The sequence below is a fragment of the Pygocentrus nattereri genome, chromosome 16 (assembly GCF_015220715.1).
Source record: "Pygocentrus nattereri isolate fPygNat1 chromosome 16, fPygNat1.pri, whole genome shotgun sequence".
Classification (NCBI taxonomy): domain Eukaryota; kingdom Metazoa; phylum Chordata; class Actinopteri; order Characiformes; family Serrasalmidae; genus Pygocentrus; species Pygocentrus nattereri.
This window is the reverse complement of record NC_051226.1, coordinates 18,985,030-19,012,380: the sequence shown is the minus strand read 5'-3', so window position 1 is coordinate 19,012,380 and position 27,351 is coordinate 18,985,030. Positions and strand designations below refer to the sequence as shown.

At 39.2% G+C, this 27,351-nt stretch overlaps 1 protein-coding gene across 5 annotated transcripts; it reads right to left on the bottom strand.

Annotated features, from left to right (window-relative positions):
* Positions 1-145: 145 nt before the first annotated feature.
* Positions 146-27,207, bottom strand: LOC108428023 (bromodomain containing 8). Of its 5 annotated transcripts, none has more exons than XM_017698698.2 (20): positions 27,028-27,206; positions 26,322-26,415; positions 25,895-25,964; positions 25,771-25,820; positions 19,247-19,369; positions 19,064-19,144; positions 18,777-18,841; positions 17,337-17,461; positions 17,062-17,256; positions 16,081-16,168; positions 12,352-12,489; positions 11,969-12,102; positions 8,930-9,353; positions 7,265-7,308; positions 5,968-6,245; positions 5,786-5,878; positions 5,518-5,586; positions 4,852-5,134; positions 788-832; positions 146-556 (listed from the first exon to the last, which is right to left on the bottom strand). In XM_017698698.2, the coding sequence occupies exons 1-20, from the start codon at positions 27,044-27,046 to the stop codon at positions 497-499; spliced, it is 2,478 nt and encodes an 825-aa protein (XP_017554187.1). In that variant the 5' UTR covers positions 27,047-27,206; the 3' UTR covers positions 146-496. The 5 variants fall into 5 exon arrangements, with proteins under 5 accessions (XP_017554187.1, XP_017554186.1, XP_017554189.1 ...); XM_017698697.2 differs by having other exon boundaries at positions 11,969-12,105; positions 27,028-27,198; XM_017698700.2 differs by lacking the exon at positions 27,028-27,206 and adding an exon at positions 26,805-27,008 and having other exon boundaries at positions 11,969-12,105.
* Positions 27,208-27,351: the final 144 nt, after the last annotated feature.

The window sequence follows — 27,351 nt, the reverse complement described above, 5'->3', positions numbered from 1 at the left end:
TGAGTTAGAAATGGAAACATGCTGAGGCTTCCCTCTTCCTCCTTTACTCCTCTCCTTACTGTCTTGGCACGTTTACAGCTGCTGGGAAGTTAATGTTCTGTGTAAACACATTTTTCTCACCTAAGGAGTTCTGCAAAGGTTATGCTACATTCCTGGTTATCATTATTTTATTTTACTCATACATTTCATCTGTATCATCTGGACAAACTCCACATTGAACCGTACTTGTGCCATTAGTAATCAGGACAGACAAAGTCACACATACTGCAGGAAAGTCCTGTCCTTAACAGAGATGCCACATGGTTCCTCCTGTTGCACAAATACCTGTTCTTAAAACTCCAGTCCAATCCATTGGGTGCAAGTGCTATGTTTACCGAGGTGAAGTGGGAGACGAGCAATACATGTTAGAGAGAGAGAGAGACAGAGACACTATAACCGTCTTCATGGCTCTCTCACTAGTCATGGAGTGGACAGAGTCCACAGTTGATCTTATTGATCATTTCTTCATTTTCAGGTCTGCCTCTATAGCACAGCGCCGGCCTCTTGTGCCTCCGTCCTGAGGAGACAGAAAGAGAACACAAGATGAGAGTTGTGAGCTTACACATGCAGTTGTAATTGGACTTTCACAGTCCAATTACAACTGCATGCACATGCATTTTAGTGGTCACCTACATTTCAGGATTACTGCTGTTATTAATCCTAAAACATTAACTACCCTGAAAGTAATTAGCAAGTTATGGAGTTATGAGAAAAGAACTGAAATGTAAGCAGCAGAACAAGTACTTACGAAAAGAGAGAGAAGGAAAGCAGGAGAGGCCATGGGAACACTGTCCTGCAAGAGGGAAAACGAGTCAGAAAGGAGACTTATACACTCAAACATACAGTGGAGAGACATGCACAGACTGTTCTCTGTACTGCAGACACTTACAAGGTAGTGGTATGTTAGTAGGTGTAGTGTGAGGGTATCATTGGTGGGAAGCATTGGATTTTTCAAACACCTAAGTGCTACTGCTGGACTGAGAATAGTCCCACTACCCAAAATATCCAGCCAGCAGTGTCCTGTGACGAGAAACTGACCATGGATGAAGCACTACAGGACAACAGACATAAAATGTAATGGAAAACCATCTAAGACAAAGAGATATTATCTTTACACCAGCAATGTAGGTGAGTCTAATAGAGTGCTGTTTAAAAACTGCACATATATGAACAAAACACCTAACATAACTACACCTCCAAACATGGTTCGAGTTATGAGGACCCCCAAAAAAAGAAACAGTTGAGGAGGTCGAAACATTAATATATCTGTATTTATGTACCTGTAATAGTAAATATTACAATATATTTCCCTTGAAGAATCTTGTAGTACACTTTCAGACACCCCTAAGGTGGACCATAATATTTTTTGACCTAGACATTAGTTATGTGTCTGGTCTGGATACCTCACATCCTACTCTATGTTGCGGTGCTATTGCTACAGTAAATCAGTAGAGATACTGTGGGTTAATCTCTGTTTATCTTGTTTAATGCACTTCACTTTCTTACCTTCAGAGTTTCTGAATTAGTCAAGTGGCTATGGACAAATACCAAATTAGCTAGTTTCTAACTCTCACCTTTAGTTACAATTTACCTAACTAATAAAGCTAATGTTACCTAGATAGCTGATAGTCTGCCCTTTTATTTTCAGTGTTGTTTTGGAATTTCATTACTGATATTAAATGTCATATATTATCCAATTATTAACACTGGTTGTCAGTCATGAGCAGTGAGACAATGTAGGATTAGCCGTTGCAGAGATATGACATCAATACAGAGTTTATTATTTCAATAGTACAACTCCAATTCCAATGGAGTTGGGACATTGTGTAAAACATAAATAAAAACAGAATACGGTGATTTGCAAATCCTTTTCAGCCTATATTCAACTGAATACACTACAAAGACAAGATATTTAATGGCTCAGTCGTTCACTAGCAAGGATGGGGTGAGGTTCACCACTTTGTGAACAACTGCGTGAGCAAATAGTCCAACAGTTTAAGAAAATTGTTTCTTTAGGGATTTCATCTTCTATAGTCCATAATATCATCAAAAGATTCAGAGAATCTGGAGAAATCTGCAAGTAAGCGGCAAGGCAGAAAACCAACATTGAATGCCCGTGACCTTCGATCCCTCAGGCAGCACTGCATTAAAAACCGACATCATTCTGTAACAGATATGACCACATGGGCTCAGGAACACTTCAGAAAACCACTGTCAGTGAACACAGTTTGTTGCTCCATCTACAAGTGCAAGTTAAAACTCTGCCATGCAAAGCGAAAGCCATAAATCAACAACACCCAGAAACGCCATCGGCTTCTCTGGGCCCGAGCTCATCTGAGATGGACTGACGCAAAGTGGAAAGGTGTCCTGTGGGCCAAAGAGGAAAAGGACTGTCCAGATTGTTATCAGCGCAAAGTTCAAAAGCCAGCATCTCTGATGGTGAGGGGGTGTGTTAGTGCCCATGGTATGGGTAACTTGCACATCTGTGAAGGCACCATTAATGCTGAAAGGTACATACAGGTTTTGGAGCAACATATGCTGCCATCCAAGCAACGTCTTTTTCAGGGACGTCCCTGCTTATTTCAGCAAGACAATGCCAAGCCACATTCTGCACGTGTTACAACAACGTGACTTCATAGTAAAAGAGTGCGGGTACTAGACTGGCCTGCCTGCAGTCCAGACCTGTCTCCCATTGAAAATGTGTGGCGCCTTATGAAGCACAAAATATGACAACGGAGACCCCGGACTGTTGAGCAACTGAAGTTGTACATCAAGCAAGAATACAAAAGAATTCCACCTACAAAGCTTCAACAATTAGTGTCCTCAGTTCCCAAACGCTTACTGAGTGCTGTTAAAAGGAAAGGTGATGTAACACAGTGGTAAACGTGCCCCTGTCCCAACTTCTTTGGAACGTGTTGCAGGCAACAAATTCAAAATTAGTGAATATTTGCAACAAAAAAAAAAGTTCATCTATTTGAACATTAAATATCTTGTCTTTGTAGTGTATTACATTGAATACAGGTTGAAAAGGATTTACAAATCATCATATTCTGTTTTTATTTATGTTTTACAGAACGTCCCAACTTCACTGGAATTGGGGTTGTATTTTGTGTGGCTGTGGTGGTGTAGTTTTGCCTTTTTGATATTGCTTTTATAATAGGAACGCCCTTTGTTTACACTCAGGAATTCAGGGTTTTTATCTAAAGATAAATCCATGTGTGCTGGAGGTAGAGTAATGATATTAGTTCAAATATATGACCACATTCTTGAGCTCACATTAGTTTTCATTCACAGAGTCAACATGAGCAAGAGAGGAGGACAAATACACTATTTTGGTGCCAAAAATTGATTAAGTTGTAACTTGTAAGAATTAGGATAGAGAGATGATAATGCAGCCTTTATTTTCTGTGGCTGTCATGCAGGCATAACACTGCAGAATAATATGGGTGATCTTAATGTAAGTTTTACATTGATGTACTATTAAGCAAGCCGAGAGATGTCAGTGACGCCTGACTATAAAAGTTGTATGAAATGTGCCCCATGATCTGGTGTAATGGATTTATCATCATCTACAGACTGCAGGCACTACATTAAACAAGCAAGATACTGTAAGGATTGTAAGACTGCAATTCACTGAAGCACGCACCTGCACTGTACTAGGTTACCTTTACTCCCTGCAGAAAAAGTTCAATCCAAGTGTAAACCTACAAAGCGCACCTATATGGTAGGTAAACCTGATAAATGGCTGATGAAACTAAGGATTTCCTGTGGGGTTTCTTCTATTTTTGGACACCCCTGTACAATATACCATCTTTATTCATTATCATAGATTTAGATTAGGGCCCATATTGATAAAGTTTCTGAGAGTAGAGGTGCAGATCTAGGATCTTTTCCCGTTAGTGAAGTCATTGTAAATGAGAGAGGAATCTCCCAGATTAGCACTCCTACCCTGAATAGATTTAAGAATATAGGCCCAGAACCCACTTTAGGAGCCAGACCTTTAGAAATGCATATCATTTACAAACCTTTTCTCACAAGTGTTTAAGAGTTTAAAAGGCAACTCAATCTACTGTCCCATAACTAACCTAGGCCAAATGTCTCTTATAATAGCAACATCACCTTAGCAGTCTATTGCTAATGTCAGCAACATGCACCACTTTTAAGAACACAGACTTTTTAGATGGAAAAAAAAGTTGAAAAATTTAACTGTCACTGTGCTCAAAACTTTATGCTCTTCTCCCTATGGCTCTCTTTTCATAGTACGTACCCACTCTCATAGTGGTAAGATGATAACTTGACCTTAATAAATGTGCTAATTACACTCACTTCCTTTTACTGCGATTTACTTGCAGACTCATTTATCTAACTCCATTTCTCCTCTTCGAACATCAGAGGTCCAGACTTCACCACAGTTTATCACAGTATTTCATCACTGTCATAAGAGAACTAACTCCATTTGAGAATTCAGTCTGCCTTTCATATTGTCTGGCCAATTCATGATGAATAGATCATCTGAAATGGTAAAAAATTACTTGCAATAAAATCTGATTACATTAACTGATAACTCTGTTTTGCTCCTCTTATATAGTTACTGCTTTGAAGATATGATGTTCTCTTTTAGCCCTGCGATGGACTGGCGACCTGTCCATGGTGTATCCTGCCTTTCGCCCAAAGACTGCTGGGATAGGCTCCAGCACCCCCCGCGACCCTGACGGAGAAGCGGCTTAGAAAATGGATGGATGGATGGATGGATGTTCTCTTTTAACAGAAATGATTTGTGTGTGCAATAAGTGTCTGTGTGGCATATCTTACCTTGTCGTTGGGGTCCTGCTTGCGGTTGGCCTCTCGGCCGCGCAGGCTCTTGGCACTGATGCCTGACTCTGAGGTCTGCATGATGAGCTGAGTGGCCAGAAACTGCTGGATCTGCTCCAGCACGTCCCTCTGCATCTCCACAGCCATGTGGAAGACATCGTGGTCTGAGCTGTTGTACATCACCGCATTCTGGAACATCAGCATGATGTCACGCTGGAACTCAGCTGTGGTTCTGATCAGTCCATTTTCAATGTTCTTCTTTATGGTGGACAGGTCCATGGGCCTGGGACAAAGGGAAATAGATGCATATTTTATTTAAGTAGTGATGCACCAAAAAAGTTTAGTTGAAAATGTCCAAAAATGTTTTTAAATAAAATAAGCTTACAAAAACGTTTACAAAAAAGTATAACAATAAAAACTATTTAATGATGTTTAGAAATAATAAGTGTTTAAAATCATGCTATATCTTTTTATCTCCTGCACCAGTAATTGTTCACATATTTTTTCTAAACGACAAACAAAAATTCATATAAATCCAATAAAGAATGGAATAAAAAAAGTTAAAATTGATTCCTCTGTCATTGTGAGTGACTTTACCTTTTGGAGAATAACTTACCTAAAAAATACAAAACAGTAGCTTTGAGCCAGATGTCTATAAAGCCTTACCTATGTACAATACTGTGATAACCAGGGGCGATGTCATCCGTCACTGGCTGCAGGAAGACATTAGCATACCTGTCCCGAGGAACCAAAGTCAGTTTAACAGCTGTGAGAGCACAGACCCTGAAGTTTCTTTTTTAAATTTCACATATAACTGACTCCTTTGCTTGAGTCATTCTAAATATAATTTGAACATCAAATAATTTACTGTCATTACTAAATTGTCTAACTGTTAAGTGTCAAAACATTGCTACTAACTGCAATAACATTTGACCTGTGATTGGCAGCTGCCCGCCACACCAACATGATTGCTTTCTTCCAGATCTTCTGGGCTTGAATGGCCTCCTGATCTTCACTGCTTATGGAGCTTAAAGAGAAAGAAAGTGTATTCATTCATCACATTGCTGAAGAGTACTTGATGGTCCACAAGTGTCTGTGTGTATGTGGTGCACTCACAACTGTGAGGAGGCAGGGCTGCTGGGGATGGAGTCTGCAGTGGTATGGAGCTGTAAGGAGGAGGAGGCCGTGTGCATGCTACAGCCATCTTCACTTTCACTAGCTGGTGGCTCCAGCTCTGCCTCCCCCTCTGCCTCAGATAGATACCCCTCCACTCCTTCCCCATCCTCATCACCCCCACACTCTCCTGCTAACCCCGCCTTTATCTCCAACACACTGCTGTCTTCAGCATCACTCACTCCTTCATCCTCATCGTCTTCTTCCTCCTTCATTTCCAGCTGTACCAGAGAAAACAAGTTAGATAGCAGAGTGGATAAAAGCATTGCATGATCGTAGATTCAATTCACGATCAAGACAAAAATTCTGTATCAATAAAATACTTTAGTTATCTATCTATCTATCTATCTATCTATCTATCTATCTATCTATCTATCTATCTATATATATATATATATATATATACAGGGTGAGTCAAAAGTCACAGGACACCATTTTATTTCTGGGAAAATGACATCTCTGAATGCCCCAGCAAGTAATGGGCGAGGGAGCCTATCTTTCAGGCTATGTCCAGAAAATGGCGGCCATCTTGAAACCTGACATATTGAATCAAGGGCAAGGTTTTTCAATGGGAAGGTGGTCATGTAGCATATCAAAGAAAACCAGAATTGTCTCAGAAATCGATTGCTGCAATCAGATTTGCAATATCTCAAAAGTTATCATCACAGAAAGTTGTAACAACAACTGATCTGTGATGCACAGCTATTTGACGTGTTCAATGTGCTGTCCCTGGTGCTGAACCCAGAGCTGAAGGCACAGGATTCAATTGTTATGAACCCGCATGAGAATCTCTGGAGAAATGCGGTCACAAGCCTCCACAATAGGTGCTAAAGGTGGTAATTGTTGTGGATTTTCTCAGCATACACAATTTGTTTGAGATGACCCCAGAGATAAAAGTCGATAATAAAATAAAAAAATAAAATAAAACAGTGTCCTGTGACTTTTGACTCACCCTATATATATATATATATATATATATATATATATATATATATATATATATATATATATAGTGATGGGGTCAGTCATCATCATATTTGTGTATATATATATATATATATATATATATATATGTGTGTGTGTGTATATATATGTATATATAAAAAGATAGATGAAATGAATGCCAAAGGAGGGAAAGTGCAGGGAAAGAAAATAAATGTACTCAGGCTCCTTGTTAAAAGAACTGCAATTCAGTATGTGCACTAGAAGTGTGTACAGTCGGTTAGGGGAGCTATTATACCTTCGAGTGCTGTCTTGCAGCAACATCACTGTCCATGTGAGACTCTGAAAGCAAGAAAAGCAGAGACATAGGTTACCTAAGGAAAATGGAGTTATGGGTTAGAATTAGCTGTGCTTGGCCACGTATGTGTGCCGCACTTAGAATTATATTTAAAGCTGTTTATTTAGGCTGCAAGCATTTTTTGAATTGTTAAAACACTAACATTCAAATAAATACAAATAAGCATTACTATAATTGTGTTAATGTAACTATTTCTAAACCTCCCCTGGAGACTGCCTGAACAATCAGTATTTCATTAAATTATCAGGCATGGTAGTGGTAGAATTTAATAAACCCATAGAGTACCTGAGGAGCACAAGATGGAAAGGAATCAGCTCTGTGTTCTTCTAACCAATTGACAGATATCAATAACAAAAAAATCTTGTTGCTTTTACTGTACCAACTCATTAGAGCCCATGTGTCAAACACAAGGCTAGCAGGCCAAGTCAGGCATGTGGCATAATTCTTTTTTCCCTGCAAAATTATGTTCATTTTCTATTAATACTAAAACCCATTTCACCATGATCTACACTGCAACGTACTGTGTGCTCCCACCTCCTCCCCAACAAAGATCTATGGGACTGCATACAAAAAACTACTGGACATTGGGGACATTTAAAGAGCTTTAACAGTTATCTGTAGCTAATGTAGTCTACTGTTTTATATGAAACAATTTTTTTTATCTAAAATTACATTTGAATGAAGTACGCAGTGTATTTTTTTGTAGTTTTAGCATATTTTGAATAAACACTGGCCAGCTGGAGTCATGGCAGAATGTTAAGTAAAAAAAAAAAAATCACAGCTGGCTCAAGCTTAAATAATTTAAAAATAATTTAATATCAACACGCTTCAAATTCCATGAAGATTTCATGAAGTAGCTGAGCTTTCTGACAATATGCTATATGTGACATTGTGTGCTGTACAGCCTTATGAAGCGCCAGGCCAGCGATTACAGTGAATGCAGGTTAATGTTTAGGGGCCATTTTTTCTACACATTTTTGTTGCGTTCCTACACATTATGTCATGGCTTGGTAGCTAGTGAGAGGATTAATTACACAGTTCAGCAGGTCCAATCAAAGCTTGCATTTTGCTTTAAACCCTCCCACACCAGTGAGGTTTTGCTTTGAAAAAGGAGACTGCAGACATAACATCGTCTTCAAACACTACTAACTTCCAGCACGACTTTTGAAAACTTCATATCATTCGATAAGACTGCAAAAATGCTTTTCAAGTAAAGTAATGACGAGGCCAGAGACATCCGAGAAATGTCAGGAGAGAAACATTGTCCAAAGTAAACCCGTGTGAAATTATGTAGCTAGACAGCAACATGGATCACCAGTAAGATCTCAAAAAGGCCTGCTGATACAGCCAAGAAAAATGGCCACAGACTTTTATTTACACAAATCAAAGACATCCAGTGACTTTTCTTAGCTTTTAAAGTGGTTTATTGTTTGGATTATTTCTTCAAATTGTTTTGTTCTGCATATTTCAGTAGTTTCTTTATTAAAAATCTAAAAGAAATGCACTTTTGGTGCTGTTCGCATTTTTTAACATTACATTTTGCAAGTAGACATTCTGCCCAGGTAAACAGTTTTTAACAAACTGATACATACAGGCATGACCTACCTATCTGGGACTGTGGCCATTCAGCTTTCTCACTCTTAGCTGTGGCAGATGGTGATATATGCTGGCCTACTTCTTTGTATGTATGTTCTGGTTCTGGGTCTGTTTCAGAGTGAACCCCTGGCATCTGTGTGTGCTCCAGCTCTCCTGAAGTGCAACAGGGAGAGGAGGGGAGTTGGTAGCCCTGTCCACAGCCCTCACTGGAGCCACAGGGCTCATGTCTGACACCCACACCTTCCCTTCTCCCCTCCAGGGCAGGCTGCATTGAGGGAATGACCAGAGAGTCCGCAGTGTTAGATGGCTCAGAACCCACAGACTTAAAGGAGCTGGATTCCCAGTGACCCGACAGGGCGTGGTCTGTGTCCTCACACAGAGACAGAGCTGCTTCCACTGCTGCTGCATCTAGAGCTTCTGCATTCTCATCACCCTGCATAAAAAAATGAGTCAGATCAGCAAAATGACAGACAATGTGAAACAGAATATCAGCCCCCACAGCTTTGGAATCACAACATGTTTGACTGCATCTGTACATAAAAACAAGAATTGGAGCAGCTAGTACTGACGCATAAATGACTAATATTTTTTCAAACTGCAGCAGTGTCTGATGTTTGGAGAGTGCATGAGACAAGTGACTTGAGAAATTCAACAAAGCTGAAGTTGGCTTCTTATTTAAATTTACTGTTCCAAATTAAATGGTGCAGCAGCTACAATCGGGTACTGTACAGATGCCAGAATGTAACTGCTACCCCATTTAAGGTCTTCTTCTTCTTCTTTCGGCTGCTCCCTTTAGGGGTCGCCACAGTGGATCATCTGCCTCCATCTTGCCCTATCCACTGTCTCCTCTACTTTTACACCTACCATCTCCATGTCCACCTTCACTACATCCATAAACCTTCTCTGAGGTCTACCTCTTCTCCTTCTACCCGGCAGCTCCATCTCCAACATTCTTTGACCAATAAGCTGCCCCATTTAAGGTAGTGTGTAAAATTTGAACAAAAAGCAGCCAAATCAAAAGCTAACATAAGCTTTGTAGAAAGTAAATAAAGATGTGAAACAATATTTAGCACCATTTTCCCTGTATGCCCTGAGCCAGTGAAATAAATATTCACATGGATTTATTTATATATTGCTCAGTTTTGTTTTTACTATTTTGCAGAATAGATTAGAATTTCAGATTGTTATTTTGGTTGTTAAAAATATTTCTTATAAAATGTGAAGACAAACCTAAAAAATGTAAGCTTCTAAAATGGTTTTATTTGAATATATAATATATATATATATATATATATATATATATATATATATATATATATATATATATATATTCTGTGATATCAAAACTGTCAGAAATTGTAATTATACCTCAATATTAAATTTTACCATATTGTTCATTACTAAGCATAACAACACCCTTAGAAAAGAAGTACTGCAACGCTTGGCAACAAAAAACTGGAACTATGCACTAGCAGTAAGTTTGAGCTGTTCACTGCTAACTGATCAAGCATAACACTGTAATAAAAATACTTTTAATGATCAGAGAAAACAGATCTGTGGAGCCGTGAAAAGATACACTATATGGCCAAAGGTATGTGGACATCCCACGCATCTGAGCTTGTTGGACATCCCATGCCAAAACCGTGAGCACTAATAAGAAGTTGGCTCCCCCTTGCAACTATAACAGTTTCCACTACTCTGGGAAGGCTTTCCACAAGATTTTGGAGTGTGTCTTAGGGAATTTGTGCCCATTCAGTCACCTAAATTCACAGTCAAACCATAGTCAAAAGAGGGGTGACCACATACCTTTGGTGTATATGCACCATCGTATGAGCACGGCAATTGCAGTTGTTTCACACAGTCTTTTTATCTATGTTTAAGCTGCAACAGTTAAAATGTGATTTTTTTTTTATCATTTGGACTGAGGCTAATGTCAGACACTTATGTAATAAAAGTAAGTAGAAAACATTCTATAAGACATGTCATGAGACTTAACAATGAAAATCATGAAAGAACCTCTGACAGGTACAGCGGGTTCAAGGGGCACAAATGAGTAGACATTGAACTGCCACCCTCAAACTCCCCTGTGTAAATCCCACAGATAATTTAGCTAACTGTTTATTATTCAGGCTGGAGTGACCAAAACCAATAAGTGGAAATATAAACCTGTCATGCCTTCGACCGTCTTGGACGGTCACACGGGGAGATCACACGATCGAGCACAGAAACTTGGACTCTATTTTGGCAGACTCCAACACCCAAAATGCTACACAGGATCACATGACACCACAGCGGTCCTATCAGAGATCGCAATCCCCAGACTACTGACTGTTCGCACCTGTGCCTAGTGACAGTGATTAGGCACTAGAGAGTATTTAAGCACAGGCTGAACATTCAAACGTTGCGAAGTATTGTTCCTATGCAATCACTGAGCGTTCGACTTTTGTTTTGTTTTGTTTTGTTTTGTTTTGTTTTGTTTTGTTTGCCTTTCCCGTGTAACGACTTGTTTTTGAGCATTTCCCGATTGAGATTTCTGCCTGACCCTTTTGTATTCTCTCTTCTTGTATGTGATCTGTGTTTGACTATTTTTGCCTGGACTCCGACTTCGATTTGTGATTTGCCCTTTCTGGATATATCTGTCTTGTTGCCTATTAAAACCTGGTACTCGTCACAAAGCCACATGTGTAGATCACTGTTTTCCAGAATTTTCGTAACGTTGTAAAGAATTTAGGTTAACTATTTATGTTGCTAATACTAACATTACTAGCATTTAGCAGTCTCTTTTAGTCTTGTCACCATTCCAGAAGACTGTGGAAAACAAATTTAAACTAGAACCAGAACCAGAAAGTTCCTAGAAACTGGGAAGCCCATTTGTTCCTGTTTTTGTCCGTTCTTGCTTTTAAATGTGCAAACATCAGCATGTTTCTGTTGTTTTCTGAGTGCAGAGAAATGCAACAAATTATTCTTCAGGTTAAATGATGTTCAAGTACTTCTTTTAAGTAAGATTACTTGAAATTTAAACTGTAGGAGAGTAGAATAAAACTCTACCTTGTCCTCAATGATAGCTATGATGTCTCCTACTGTCTCCAAATCTAGCTCGTCAGCCATGTAAGACACAGTGACCAGATCCTCTTCCTCCAACACAGACGCTTTACTCTCCACTGAGTGTCCATCATCCTCTCCTGCTTTAGAGTTGCACAAACACACACTCAATCATTCTCTCCTCTCTCATAATTAGACAGACACTTGCAGATAGGCTGCAACCTTGAATCATATCATAAAAATGCAGGCGAAAAGGTTGCATCAACATTAATTCAATTCATCACAGGTAATAATGCACTGGGTGTTCACGCGCTGCTATTGAGCAGGATGGTAGCACTGCAGGAAGGGGAAAGGGAAAGGTTTTGGAAGAGAGAGGGGCTAAGAGACACCTGTGTCTAGAGAAGCAGAGGTGTCCACAGCAGCAGGTGGGGCAGCACTGGAAGTGGAGTCTGCAGTAGCCAGTGAGCCCAACTGAGAGGGTAAATGGGCGGGACCAGCTTCCAGCAGACGAGACAGCGTGGGAGCACCTGGGACATATGCACACACCCACATACCACACAACCGAAACACACGTAAGGCAGATCAAGCAAACAAACAGCACATAGAAAGAGCAAGCTAGACGTTAAGCTGGAAGAGACACCAGGTTCCTGACAAAAGTTTGTGGATGCCTTGAAATGTTTTTTTTTTTGCCCATTTTGAATTTGATGCCAGCAACACATTAAAAAAAAAGTTGGGGCAAGGCCAACAAGAGATGGATAAAGTTGTTTAATGCTAAAGAAAACACCTGGTGGAACATCTCACAACTAATTAGGTTGACTTGCAGCATGTCAGTAAGATGATGGGGTAAAAATGATCACCCTAGAAAGGCTGAGTCTTTCAGAAGTAAAGATGGGGAGGAGTTCACCACTCTGAAAGATGGCACAGATGCAAAATGGGCATATACTTTTTTTTTTTTAAATAATAACGTTTTTCAGTTCCAATATGTGATATGTTGTCTTTGTACCAATTTCAATTAAATATTGGATTGAAATGATTTGACCGCCACTGTATGCTGTTTTTATTCATATTTTGCACAGTTTCTAATAAAAGAAAATGGACAGAAAAATTACTGAAAATTTTGCTGTGAGCATTTAATCATTTAAACTTAATATTTCTTACAACCCCATTTCCAAAAAAGGCAGGACATTGTGCAAAATGTTGCAAGTCAAGCTAATTAGTTGTGAGAAGTTTCACAGAAATTACACAGCACCCTCAAAAACTATATATATATATATATATATATATATATATATATATATATATATATATTGCTTACATCAATACTGAACATTTTGATGTGAGCAAGACATTTAATTTTCTATTTAATTTTTCTTAAGTATAAGATTTTTCTTAAAAATGAATAACTTGTACTTAATGGCTGTTTTGCCTGGACATTAAATAAAAGAAGGGCTGCACAGTACTGTACCTGTAAAGGGTTTGTTAACATAAAACAGCTGTTTACTAATATCAGGGGTATATTTTGCAACCCTCAGCTTTATGTTCATCAAAGTGTCTACCTTGGTATGAAGAGCAGTTTTCCCAAAATACTGTTTTGAGTTTTCAGTTCCAAACTATTGTTGAAGGCATATGAAAAAAAACATTCAGCCCACATACCGTCACAATTACTATCACAAATAATTAGATGTCATATTTTTTCTTCAAAATAGACTTGGTTAGTCTTAATATGCTAATTTATTGCAAACCGACAAAGAAACATTCAAATTTATATTAACATTTTTAAAAGCAAGGTGTCCCCAAACTCCTGGCATGTAGTGTACAGAGGGACATGTAAGTACAAAGGACAAAGTGACGTTTGACATTCATACAAGCACTGCTTTCAGATGATGCCTCAAGGCATCTTGGAACTTTCTTGTACTCAATACATTGTTTACAAAAGATACAGATTGTAGCTTGTCTCTGGAGGTAACACTCTCTTTTTATAGTGGTTCAATATAGCAGTGTGTCAATAAACCCATTACTCCATCATAAATTCTTGCTAAATGTTTTTTTAAATGGGTGTGGAATATATTTTTACTTGAGGCTACATTGTGTAAAATGTGTGTATACAGTGAGGGAAAACAAGTATTCAGACACTTTTGTTTTTTGTTTATTTAATATACTTCCACTTCAAATTCCACTTCAAAACACATAATGTGTTTTGACTTTTTACTTATACATATGAACAAACACAGTGTGTATTTTTGTTCATATATATAAGTACATATGACAACAGTAACACAGAAAACAATAAGCAATGAAATGCACAGCAATCACCTCTGTTCCAACACCTCATACAAAACTCATCTGCTAAAAAAGAAGCACAGCATGTCGAAAAATCTGCATGTAAGCTTTTAGACAAATCTGAACTATTTTGGAGTAACGTGCTCTGGTCAGACAAAACAAAAACAGAAAACTAACTCAGCTCCTCATGTTGTGCCTATAATCCCAAGAACACCATAGTCAAAGTGAAGTGTGGAGGTGGGAGCATCATGACAACTGCTCCTCTACAAATGCTACTGGGCCATTACACAGCATTGAAGGAAACACAACTAGAGTGATGTACTGGCAGATATCATTGGAGACATGATCAGCCAAGAAAGTAGATAAGATGGACATTTCAACGACAACGACCCCAAACATACAACCAAAATAAATCAAGACTAGTAAAGGTGCTTGCATTGCCTAGCCAGTCTCCTGACTTGAATCTCCTTGAAAATGTATTAAGGATTTTGAAACTGCCAGTCCGACAGAGGGACCTTAGTTATCTCAGGCAATTGAAAACATGCAAAATCGAACCACAATGCTGCAAAAAGCTTTTTAGTTCTTACCACAGACATCCTAAAGCTGTAACTGCCAACAACGGCTTTGCAACAAAGTACTACTCTTATTAATTTGTGGTGTCTGAATACTTTCATTTAATTGACTTCCATTTTTAAAGCACTCTTTGTTTATACTTATGAATTCATATTTTTGTTAATACATGATACATGGTGCTTTCCACAAACATTGGCACCCCTGGTAAACATGAGCTAAATAGAATGTAAAAAACATTCTTTATTGTTTATCCTTTTGATCTTTATTCAAAATATTAACACAAATCTAACCTTTAAAAATTATACATATTGAAAAAAATAAATCTTATCAGGAAATAAAAAATGTTTGTGCAAATCTGTGTGCAAATGCTCATTTAATACTTTGTGCAGCCTCCCTCTGAAAACAGCTGAGTCATTCAATGATACTGGAGAACACATGGCAAGTTATCTGAGACCATTACTTTATATAGAACTTCTCCAGAACTTTTTCTGTGAGGTTTAGGTCAAGGGAATGGAGTGGCCATAGCAAAACCTTAATTTGGTAGTCAGTGAACCATTTTTGACATGTCTTGGATCATTATCCTGCTGGAAGATCCTAATATGGCCCAGTTTAAGCTTCCTAGCTGAGGCAGTCAGTTTATTATTATTAGCATTATTATTATTTTTGCTGGTACCTGATGGAGTCTGTGATATCATGTATCTGAATAAATTGTCCAGGGGCTTTGGAAGAAAAACAGCCCCACAGTATCACAAATTTACTACCATACATCACAATGGGGATGGGGGACTTTTCTGAATATCTAATTTTGTGTCCACACTAAACTCATCTCTGGTGTTTGGTGCCAAAATGCTATATGTATCTATAAAGTTCCTGTAATGTTTTCCATTTGTGATCCTTGGAGATTCTTTTTCTCAAACCATCCTCCTCACTGTGTGTAGGGTCATTATGCTCATGTCCTCTTTCTGGCAGATTCTTAACTCTCCAGCTGTTCTAACCTTCTTAATTATTGCCCTGATAGTTGAAATGGAAATGGAAAATTTTAAGAATTTCTAGAAGTGCAGTATCTTGATTGAAAAATTAAAAGGAATAAGTACTTAAGAATATTTTTTCTGCTCATTTTGCTTATCATTACCAGAGGTACCAACATTTGTGGGTGGCAAAGACATGTGTCTAAATTTGAAGTGGATATAGGCACTTAGAGTATATTTAACAACAAAAAAGTGTCTGAAATCTTCTTTCCACACTGTAATGCACTGTGTGCATACCAGTCACTGCCTGGGAAGCAGGTAGTGCAGAGGCTGTGAGCTGTGGTTCCTGGATTCCTGCAATCTGACCAGATTCCCCATCTGCAACCTGAAATATACATGGCATAAGTGTACTACTCTCACCCCCTCCAATGTCAGCCTGTTTCAGACATGACAGCAAGAAAGGTGGATAAGAAAGTTGGATAAGGATCAACTGTCATTCACAGAGAAATAGCTAGCTGGCTATTTTCAGTGTACATTTTCAATGTGTTTATATTTTGAAGAGGAAAACAAGTAGCCCAGTGGCTACATAAGGCCAGAAGTATTCTGCAGCAACTTCACTCTCTTTTTACCTTTTTACTCTTAGTTTTTTTTTACTGCTAAGACAAGTTTTAAAGTTGCTGAATGTAAAAGTTTATGAACTCTGAATTTAATACATTTAACACAAACAATAATAATATAATGTGACTTCTGTAAAAGTTATGGCACACCTTATTATTTATTTTTCCCTAATATTCAACTTAAGCAAATAAATATAAACAGTGCACTAAATTTTGCAGTCTAACGCCATATTTAAAATTTTCCCCTCTACAGGATGTTAAGACTTAGAAAATCAATAAAATGTGTAATTTACTTTGTAACTTTTGGATTCAATTGCCGCAAAAAGTGCTGCTTTTGATATGGAAAAAAATCTTCAAATCAAATTTGAGTTACTAAGTCATTTGTAGTTAATTGTGATTGTACAAAATAATGGTATTATTCACAGTTATTTCAATCATCTGACAGTCCTTGATATAAAATATAAATACCGTTTTCTAGCAATAATGTTGTATGTTTCACTACAATAAAAGTACTATTCAGACTTAAAATGAGCATTAAAATACAAATAATAATAACAGATTAAAAATGACATAGCTAAAAATATATCATGATAAAATTTGGGCAATACTGACACAGATCTAGAACAGTATATATTAATGTATGTTAGTGTGCAAGGCTGACCAGTCTTGGGCTGGTGGGGAGGAGACTGCCCTTCTTCAGCAGCTCAGATAGCAGAGGTGAGGGTGGTGGTGTGGCTTTCTGAACCAGCAGCTTCTTCTGACCTGTGCAGTCTTCCAGTAGAGCGCTCAGCCCCCCTTCTACCATCCCGGCTCCTGGCAGCTCTGCCACAGGGGTGAACACTGCAGAGCCTGCACCCTGTACATGGACAAGAGGAGCATATGAGGGAGCCCAGCAGGGGCAAATGACAAGACTGAATGCAAAAGAGAGGGACTCACAGCCATGCCCAGCTCTTCACATGAGTCTCCAAGGGTGAAGTCCAAGCCTGGGGAGGCCGCCCCAGAGGGTGAGCGCATGGTCAAACCTGAAAGCCGTTTCGGAGTGTTCCTCACTGCCTGTCTGGCTGCAAAAGAGAGAGGGGACAAAGTTCTTCACCCATTGATCCACCTATCGCTTGTTGAAACAGTCTCTATTTACTAAATAGCATTTGTTATATAGTCAACTGACAGGGAAATGATCAACCAATGGATCACCTAGAATCTGAGTAACACTGCAGTGGCTGATACACTACAATTCACTGTTTGTAACAGGGTGCAATTCTAAAAACAGCCCAACATAAAAAGTTTGCAGAATTTACAGACCAGATGAAGTGTGAATGAGAAAGCACATTCGAGAACAGCGTGAACAGGGGGGGCACATTCTGGAACAGTGTGAATGGAGGAAACTCTTAAAGGGTAAAAACATGGAGAACATTCTGAAACAATGTCAATGAGGCACAACACTATAGAACAGGGTAAACGAAACAAACATGGTAGAGCAGTGTGTAGGGATGGACGAGAACTTTGTAGAATATTGTAAATGGGGGAGAACCTTCTAGTAGAGTGCAAATGGAGAGAGAACAATAAAATAGTGTGAATAAGGAGAACATTCTAGAGCAGCATGAATAGGGAGATATTATAAAACAGTGGCTATATTTACATTAGATTTTTGCAAATCCGATTGAATACATTCTGATTATAGATTAAGGCTGACGTGTTCAATAATCTGATGAAATTTTAATGTACTCTACAAATAATCGATCCAAAATGATGTGCATGTGTAGAGTACCATTAAGTGTAGACTGGCTGGACTCATGAGCATCATGTAAGACCAGTCAGAGTGAGATGAGCAGCAGTAAGCAGTGCTTGTGTTTTTAGTTGCTTTAAAATGATTGCACACTCAGGAAAACATACGTCATGTGCTTTTTAAAGAAGGGGTGAGAGAGAAAGACTTGTTCTTATACACATCAGCTGGGCGCCAGTCCCACCACCATCTTTAAAGGTCAAAGCATACAATTGGTTAAATCCCATTCCGGTTCAGCACAGTAAGCTAGTGTTTTTATTTGCAGAACACTCGGTCAGTGTGCTCTGGTCTTAACACACCTCAGCCTTTAGAACCTCTATACATCTTGTGTTTCAGGCAAAATTCTCTAGTTTTTAAACTAGTTTTTAAACTAATTTTATGCTCATTCCTCTTTTTAGAATTTAGTTTTTAAATACAATTCTACAAAGAATGTGGATAACTGACCAACTAATTACCAAACACAAATCTGACCACTTTGGCCCAATGATATACTATGAAACACTTAAAACAGTCTGAATGTGAGTGCAGATGGAAACTGACATTACTTCAGCATGAGAGCAGTGTAAGAAGGTGCATTGTGGGCTTTCCTCCAGTACCCTGATAGGCTGCATCTGTCGCCTTTCTCTTCACTTCGGCCTCTTCCTCTTCTTGCTTTCTGCTCCTAATTGTCACAGAGGCATTGATAATAGCATGCATCATTCAGTGCCAGATATGGAAAGGACTCTAGATATGTAAAGAAAAATTGGTTCCAAGCACTATAGGGTTCTTACGTAACAGAGACAGCCTTAGCAATTAACTATTAAGAGTTCAAATGCTGCATGACCTAATGTGAGGACTTTTATTTTTGAGAAACTGCAGCGAGGGCACATATAGTGGCTCTTACTGTACAATGTCTCCCCATAATTCCTCTAATTTGGAGTCCAGGTGGCCTGCGTGGATCAGCTCTGCCTCTCTCTTCAGCTTCCTGAGGACAAAGAGCAGGAGAGTGTGACCTAAGGCAATGACTAAAGACACAGCAGGTATACTTTTAAGAGAGACTATATTTGTAAGTGAGATCAATGAGCACCTGTGCTTCTCCTGAGTTTCTTTGATAAGCTTCTTTAGCTCCTCAATCCGTTCTGCTGTGAGCCTTCGCACAATGACATCCTCCACTGTCTCCACCACCTCCCCCTTTTCACCTCGCTTCCTCCTGTGTATACACAAGGCACAGTGTCTCTTTGGTCTTTGTGGAGGATATCTATCTATTTATCTATCTATATATAATGTGTGTGTGTGTGTTGTTGAGTATTTATGTGTATATACATCAGACATGAAGACTCATGAGCAGTGAAACAGGTGACTAGCTCGGAAAGCAGTCCCGCTGTAATTTTAACTTGAAATTTCTAGTGCATTCTGATACAGGGGTCATTCCTATGCAATTATTTAGTTCACCATCAGTGTTTCAACAATTAGTCATTTTGGCTGATGACGTAGACATCTTCTTTTGAAACCCCACATCTATTATAAATAAAAGCCACTTTGCACATCAGTTGTGTTCTAACCAGCACCAAAAATGCATGTTGTACCTACACACCAATAGTTATAGAAGCATATCTTTATCAAAAAGAAAATGAAAATGTAATGTATGAATAAAGCTACTCATAAAGCCTAAATCTCTGCTTGAATACAAACATACAGCTATGTTGCCTTTTCATATATGACATTTCCATTTTCATTTTGATACTGATGTGCTTCCATGCATGGTCGCCACTTACGATGTACTTTGCAGGTACAACGTTCCAGAGAAATGACAGAAACTAAACTATGTGGTAGCTGATTTTTTCTTTTCTCTAATTGTTAAGGATTTTTATGGAGAAAGTCTCCATCTCTCCATACCAGACCATTCCTCGATCACCCTTTCAATCCCCCATTTAGTAAATTAGTTTAGTAAAATCCGCATAGATCTGAAGTTACTCTTATCTAAATTTCTGTTCCAATTTCTGTTCTGGAATGGAAAAGATGGTGACCTCAGCCTTGTGACGTTGACAGCTGGGCGATGTGAAGAGGAGGTGTGGCGTTGTTTAACTGTCCAACTGGCGCTCTACTTTCAACGGCATCATTTCTGGTAAGCGATACTTTGGTCTTTGTTTATTATCAGTTCATACTTGCTGTTTATTAAGCCATTATAAAATTTAAATGTATCATGTATATGAGTGTTTTAGCAATTATTTATATCTTCTACATTAACTATAACTTTCTATGTTAACGCTACTTAACTGGCTAGCATTAGCAAACATAGGCTATCTAGGTTAATTAGTTAGTTAGGTTAGTTAGTTAGCTAGTTAGTTTTTAGTCAACTAACATTAGCTAACATATTCAGAAATGGTTTAACGTTGGATTAATGGGTAATACATTAGCATTTTTAGCTTTGCTGTAACAGAATTCGTATAAATAATTAATAATGTAAAGAAACGTGATAAAAATAGCAAGACCATGGTGGTTAATCATCAGTTGAAGTTATTTCACTACTGTATTAACGTAGCTACTGTTTTCACCTCTCGCTGTCTCTACCGTATCTTTGAGTTGTGCAATTCGGTGGCTTCTGATCAAGGAGGGGTCCATAGTTACGCCAAGGATGTACAGGCATCCGAGCCCAAACTCTTCACTGAAATTTGATGCTTTATGCTCTCTGGGTTGCCTTTTTTGCCACTAAACCTACACTGGGTTTCCCTTGTATGTGACCACTACATGGACTTCGCTCATGCCATGTAATGTTACTTTTTTTTACTGCAGCGTCACTTTTTACTACTTTATTTAAATGTGTCATGAAGGAATTTTTCCCCAAAACAAACTGCCACCAAATCTAGAGCATAATTACAAATATTTTTTTCATGTTATGATTTTGGGTGTTTGCTCTGTTATAATGTTCTGTATAAAATTAGTATGTTAAAGAATCGTAATTTCAGATGTAAGACAAAAAAAATTATTTGTGCAGCCTTATGCTGACACAGGCCTTGCTTTGCAGAAATTATTTGTTGGATTTTATCTGGCAAAGATACACTATATTGCCAAAGGCATTCACTCACCCATCCAAATAATTGAATTCAGGTGTTCCAATCACTTCCATGGCCACAGGTGTGTAAAACCAAGCACCAAGGCCTGCAGACTGCTTCTACAAACATTTGTGAAAGAATGGGGCGCTCTCAGCTCAGTGAATTCCAGCGGAGTACCGTGATATGATGCCACCGGTGCAACAAGTCCAGTCGTGAAATTTCCTCGCTGATAAATATTCCACAGTCATCTGTCAGTGGTATTATAACAAAGTGGAAGCGACTGGGAACGATAACAACTCAGCCACAAAATGGTAGGCCACGTAAAATGATAGAGCACGGTCAGCGAATGCTGAGGTGCATAGTGCGCAGAGGTCACCAACTTTCTGCACAGTCACTCGCTACAGACCTCCAAACTTCATGTAGCTTTCAGATTAGCTCAGGAACAGTGCAGAGAGCTTCATTGAATGGGTTTCCATGGCCGAGCAGCTGCATCCAAGCCTTACATTACCAAGTGAATGCAAAGCACCAAATGCAGTAGTGTAAAGCGCCGCCACTGGACTCTAGAGCAGTGGAGACGTGTTCTCTGGAGTGACAAATCACGCTTCTCCGTCTGGGAATCCGATGGACGAGTCTGGGTTTGGCGGTTGCCAGGAGAACGCTAATTGTCTGACTGCACTGTGCCAAGTGTAAAGTTTGGTGGAGGGGGGATTATAGCGTGGGGCTGTTTTTCAGGTGTTGGGCTCGGCCCCTTAGTTCCAGTGAACAGAACCCTTAATGCTTCAGCAGACCAAGAGATTTTGGACAATTTCATGCTCCCAACTTCATGGGAACAGTGTGGGGACGGCCCCTTCCTGTTCCAACATGACTGCGCACTAGTGCACAAAGCAAGGTCCATAAAGACATGGATGAGCAAGTTTTTGTGGAAGAACTTGACTGGCCTGACCTCAACCCGACAGAACACCTTTGGGCTGGATTAGAGCAGAGACTGTGAGCCAGGCCTTCTCGTCCAACATCAGTGTCTGACCTCACAAATGTGCTTCTTGAAGAATGATCAGAAATCCCCATAAACACACTCCTAAACGTTGTGGAAAGCCTTCCCAGAAGAGTTGAAGCTGTTATAGCTGCAAAGGGTGGGCCGACATCATATTAAACCCTATGGATTAAGAATGGGATGTCACTCAAGATCATCTGAGTGTGAAGGCACACAAGCAAATACTTTTGCCAATATAGTGTATATGTGCATATATGTCGCTGCTGTCGGAACAAAAAATCGTATTTCTACTTTGGTTGATTTTCAGTTTTTCACATAATAAAGGAACAACAGGCATTTTCGTGATGAATGGACCAAAAGAATGGCACAAAATTACTTGGAGAAATATTTGGTTCCATTGACATACATTAAAAGCAAGTTTTTGCATTTCCTGTAAAGTTATCATTTTGGAGATACAGCAGCAGCAATATGTATGCCATACATTTAGTGATGTACAGTTTTATGCAGAGAGTGATGTTGATGTTGGGCACACCTGGCCAAATGGTATATTTTGTTTATTTTTGAAGTGAAAAGAAGGAAAGGCAACATCTGCAGCAAACATTTTAAAAAGTAAAATTTTTTGCAATTAATGAATTAATCTTCTGCAGGTACTGTATATTTAATCAACCTAAAAATGAGGGGGAAATGGTAATTGGAAGGACACTTTACCAAAGACCTCATCACAAAAGTCAATGTCTGAAGTGCGCGTCTAGGTAAGCCAGAGGCATTTTGGAAACAAGTGCTATGGCCTAATAAAAACGTTTACTATGGAACTTTCCATTTAAGATGATCTGGCTTCAACCTTCAAAAAGTGGATAAAATCACAGCATAGCTAGATACAGGTTGGGTTTGTGATGCTAATAAAGTTGGAACTGCCCCTCTTCAGTGTCAAACACTGAGTAAAACCTGGCTGATCTTGTTCAAGGTGTGAGAAGCAAACCAACAGCGTTAATTTAAAGTTGTCTGGGACCGTTTAAGATGTGGTAGCTGAAGTTGGCTTCTTATTCGCCAGCTTGTTCTGCAGATTTCATATTATACCGTAAACAACCGGTTACATAGTTATATTCTGGCACTTGTACAAGCTGTAGCATTTAAGGTGGAACCGAAGATTTGATTAAGAAGCAGGTGAATTCACTTCAGCTTCATTTAAAGATGATCAACCATGCTTGTTGACAGTTCAGTTACTTGGGAAGGGTATGAAATGTGCCAACATCCACTTCACAGTCTGGAATGGTACATTTCTGCACATTCTGCCATTTTCCATTGCTGTTGCTACATTGTCGTTTCATACTTCACAATACCTATTGGGCTAGAATATAGGCTGGAGTATGTAAATGTTGAGGGTGTTAAAATGTATGCGTCAGGACTAATACATAACAGTTTAAGATTTTGGAATTGGCCTGTTTTACTGCCCTCTTTTGCAAATGTAGGATTTGCATTTGAAGGAGGAGACAACAGTGTTTGAGGTTTACGGTATGTCAATTCCACATACCAAACTCTACTTATTCAACTATGCCAGTGTAATACAGTTAATCATAACCTTTAAAGTTAATCAAATATAAAGTAACTATGCATTAACAACTGCAGAAATAAAGTTTGCAGAATAAAATACTTTGCTGAAGAGGTTGTACTTATAAAAAATACAAATTTTGTATACAACTGTATATTCATTACCATTCACATGTCCTTAATTTTTGCACTGTTTATGTCACAGCATTACTGATGTAAGACACATGCTGGCCAATGCTTCCTTGCTCTGTAATGTCATTCAGTGCTCAGGGATTTGACATACTGTTTTTGAGGCGATACAGGTACAGGGAGATAGGTTTTTTGGAAAAGAAAGTCCTTAGAGACATGAAGTGGAGTTGCTGCACCAAAGCACTCAAGGGTGTCCTTCACCCCTGTGAAATAAGTGTTGATGCGCTCTGAAATATCAGAAAATGATGTGTGAGCCAGTAGGCAAACCAACAGCCTACTGACAGGAATAACAGTTTCAGTTTTTTGTTTTCATGCATTCTGATGCAACACATTCTCATGCAATATAGTGTAATATTAAAAGCACTACATTCATCAAGTCTATATTTTGCCACAGTCAAGAGCCTAGCTAGTGGGAACAGACAGCAACTATAAATACTCTGGAAGCATATAGTTGACTGTTAAAGTGTCAGTGTCTGGATCAGATGCTGACTCAGCTATGAGTTACTAAAAGTAATTGTATTTTGGAGTATTGGACAAGAGGCCTGTGACCAGTTTTAGGACAATGACATTGGAAACCCTTATCGCACTGAACATCTTGGCTCTAGAACATACTGAAGTGGACCTGGCTTTTATTTGTCAACACTTGACAACTGAAAACTAATTTCTGATAATGACTGGCACATTTTAAATCAACAGAGGTAGGCGATAACGTAGTGAATGTTAGTAAGCTTTTTCTGGATTGTGCTAATGAGCAGCGCATCCTATGAAAGGAACTTTTCTTGTTGCTCCAATTGAAAACCTACATGAGAAGTGCAATGATTTAGGAGGGAATGTCTGATATTAAGCAAGAAACAGTTAAGTCTTAAAGTATAAGTCATTTTTATAATCTATGTGCACAATGAAGGAGTGCTAATACTGAATACAATGTTCACGATTTCAGAAGCACTGTAAAAAACACAATGTTCACAATTTCGTAGTCTCCTATATAAAATACAACTTTTACAATTCCAGAATTTCCTATGTACAACATAGTTTTCAAAGTTCACAGTTTCAGGAGTTGCTACATTAGTACAGTATTTCTGTCTTAGAACCTGTTTACAGTTGCATTAACTAGCATTTAATGTCTAGACCATATCTGGAAATACTTTGACCAGATTCCTTGTATACTTTTCATCAGAATGTGTCCCGAGTGTGACCAAAACCAAATTTACTTTACCAACATCAACAAATACACTGTTTCTTTTTTTACTTTTGTTTACTGTTTTCCTCCGTTCGATATGAGTCGATAAGCTTGGACACTTTCATTAGCCCAGAGTGCAAGAAGGCTGTTAGTGTGGGGATAACTCCAGCTTCACTTATGCTTGTAATTCATTGTCTATTCTCTTAACTGTGAGTCAGCATTTAGCAGATCCATCTACACTCATATAATTGTACACATATATCAAAAAAGCATTCCATTTATACTTGCGTTAAAGGCGGTCAAGGTCTGTTCCTGTCCACCTTTAAATGTGGTTTGAGTGAGCCAATCGTAATCTGATCACAGTGCATCCTGGGGATGTTCACACCTGGCTTTTCATGCAGCCAAATGAAATCCAAATGTGATCCGATCATAGAAAGTCCATGTTCATCCAAGGTGTAAACAGGCCCTTAGAGATATCTACTTTTGATTCCATTGGAATATATCAATAGTACTTAAGCTATTAATGTCAGTATTGCTTGGTAGTACTATGGGGTTGGGGCACAATAGTTAGTGGGCTGGCCCCTTAATGCCCACCCATGGTGCCAGGTACGCTTTAGGAGAAAAGCTGGTATTGACTAAACTTGACTTACTTTGGGGCCTCGGTGCTCTCCAGGAGCTCTGAGTACTGTGATGCACAGTGCTGAAAGAGAGACAGAAATAAGAACAATTCAAGCTTCAAGATTCAAGCTGACTACTGCACTGTATTTCACCAACCTTCTGAGAGAACCAGTCTGGGGGTCGTCCAGGTTCTGCAAATGGTTTAATGGCTCGACTAACAGACACCCTGGAAGGATAAAAGACAAGTATGGGTAAAACTCAACTAAGATTCTCTCTGACCATACAAAAATAAGGCGAGATGTCTCAGACTTAACTCACAGACAGTGGCAGGGGTGTAACGATGCTCTCAGTCCACAATTCGAATTCAATCTACAATTACTAAGCTCAAAGTTCGGTACTGCCACAACATTTTGAACAGTAGAGCTGGGAGGCAAGAGGAGTGATGGAGTGAGGTGTTGGTTGGTGCTGAGTGGTTCATTCTCCACAGTTTTGCACTGTGATATTACAATGTCATGCTGCCTCGTTACACCCCTAGCCTATAGGAAGGATATGTTAGCAGAGTGTATGTGGCATTAGGAATTACCAGTTTTGGTCTCCACTCTTCATGACGGAGGAGGCCAGGCACAGCTTCTCTCTAATGGACCAAGGCTCTGTTGGGCCCAGCAGCAACTTATGCTCTGTCCAGAGAAAGTTAAAGACAGGGCTAGAGGACACTGCATTCAGACATTCCAAGTAGGCAAGGCAGTGTTTGTACCGAATCTAATCTTTGGAATATGAGTCAGTCCTGTAACATCCTCATTCTGCACAATCCAGTCAGTCTCGTGGCTAAGCGCAATTGACAGGAGCACTTGGAGGAAAAGGTTGACCATGAACTCGCTCGGCGTCTCCATCAGTTTGAAACAATAACGAAGCCATTTTGCCCTCCGTAGAACAAAATGTGCATCACTAGCCTTGACAGCGTACGCTTTCGTTAGTGTTTGTAGGGACTAAGCAGTGGAATATTGCACTAACGTCGTTACCCTTGTCGCACAGTTAGCCCGCTATGTCTGATCTGCTGTAAACGTACCGTTAGCTGTCATCTTGGAGTCTCCTGCGCTTCAGCCAATGAATATCATTCTCATCTATGATGACTGCGATTCCTGCGAGATGCGCATGCAGACAGCTGCAGCGGACGTGTATGAAAGCATCAGTGAGGCTTTCATAAATGCCCGCAGCTTTCACAACAGTAGCCCTCCCCGCTTCCACATCGCAATCCCACAGTGGTTAAAAATGCTCACAGAATTACTTACTGCCAACTCCGCTCGCCATTTTGTCATGACTGGACTGGACCCACCGCTCCTCGCATGACAGGCGCCTGCTTATCAAAAGCAACCGGGCATATCCGGTGTGCGAATTCACCCCCGAGTCTTAAAGCGGGAATAAAAGTCCACTAAACAGGCGGTCTTTGGAATATCTTCTAAATCTGTCAGTGCCTGGTAGCTATATCTTTGTTTTAAATATGCTAGTGTGAACACGTGTTATGATCAGGATTCGGTTCGATGACCAGAGGACAATCTGTTGCGTTAACTGTCAATCAATGTAGCATTTTTTCCTGCCAAAAATAGTTTTCTGCG

Coding starts and splice junctions, on each gene's coding strand:
- LOC108428023 (XM_017698697.2), bottom strand. Junction 17,257..17,336: donor GTGAAGAGCTGGGCATGGCT/GTGAGTCCCTCT, acceptor GTCCATGTACAG/GGTGCAGGCTCTGCAGTGTT. Junction 5,135..5,517: donor TATCACAGTATTGTACATAG/GTAAGGCTTTAT, acceptor CCTTTGTCCCAG/GCCCATGGACCTGTCCACCA.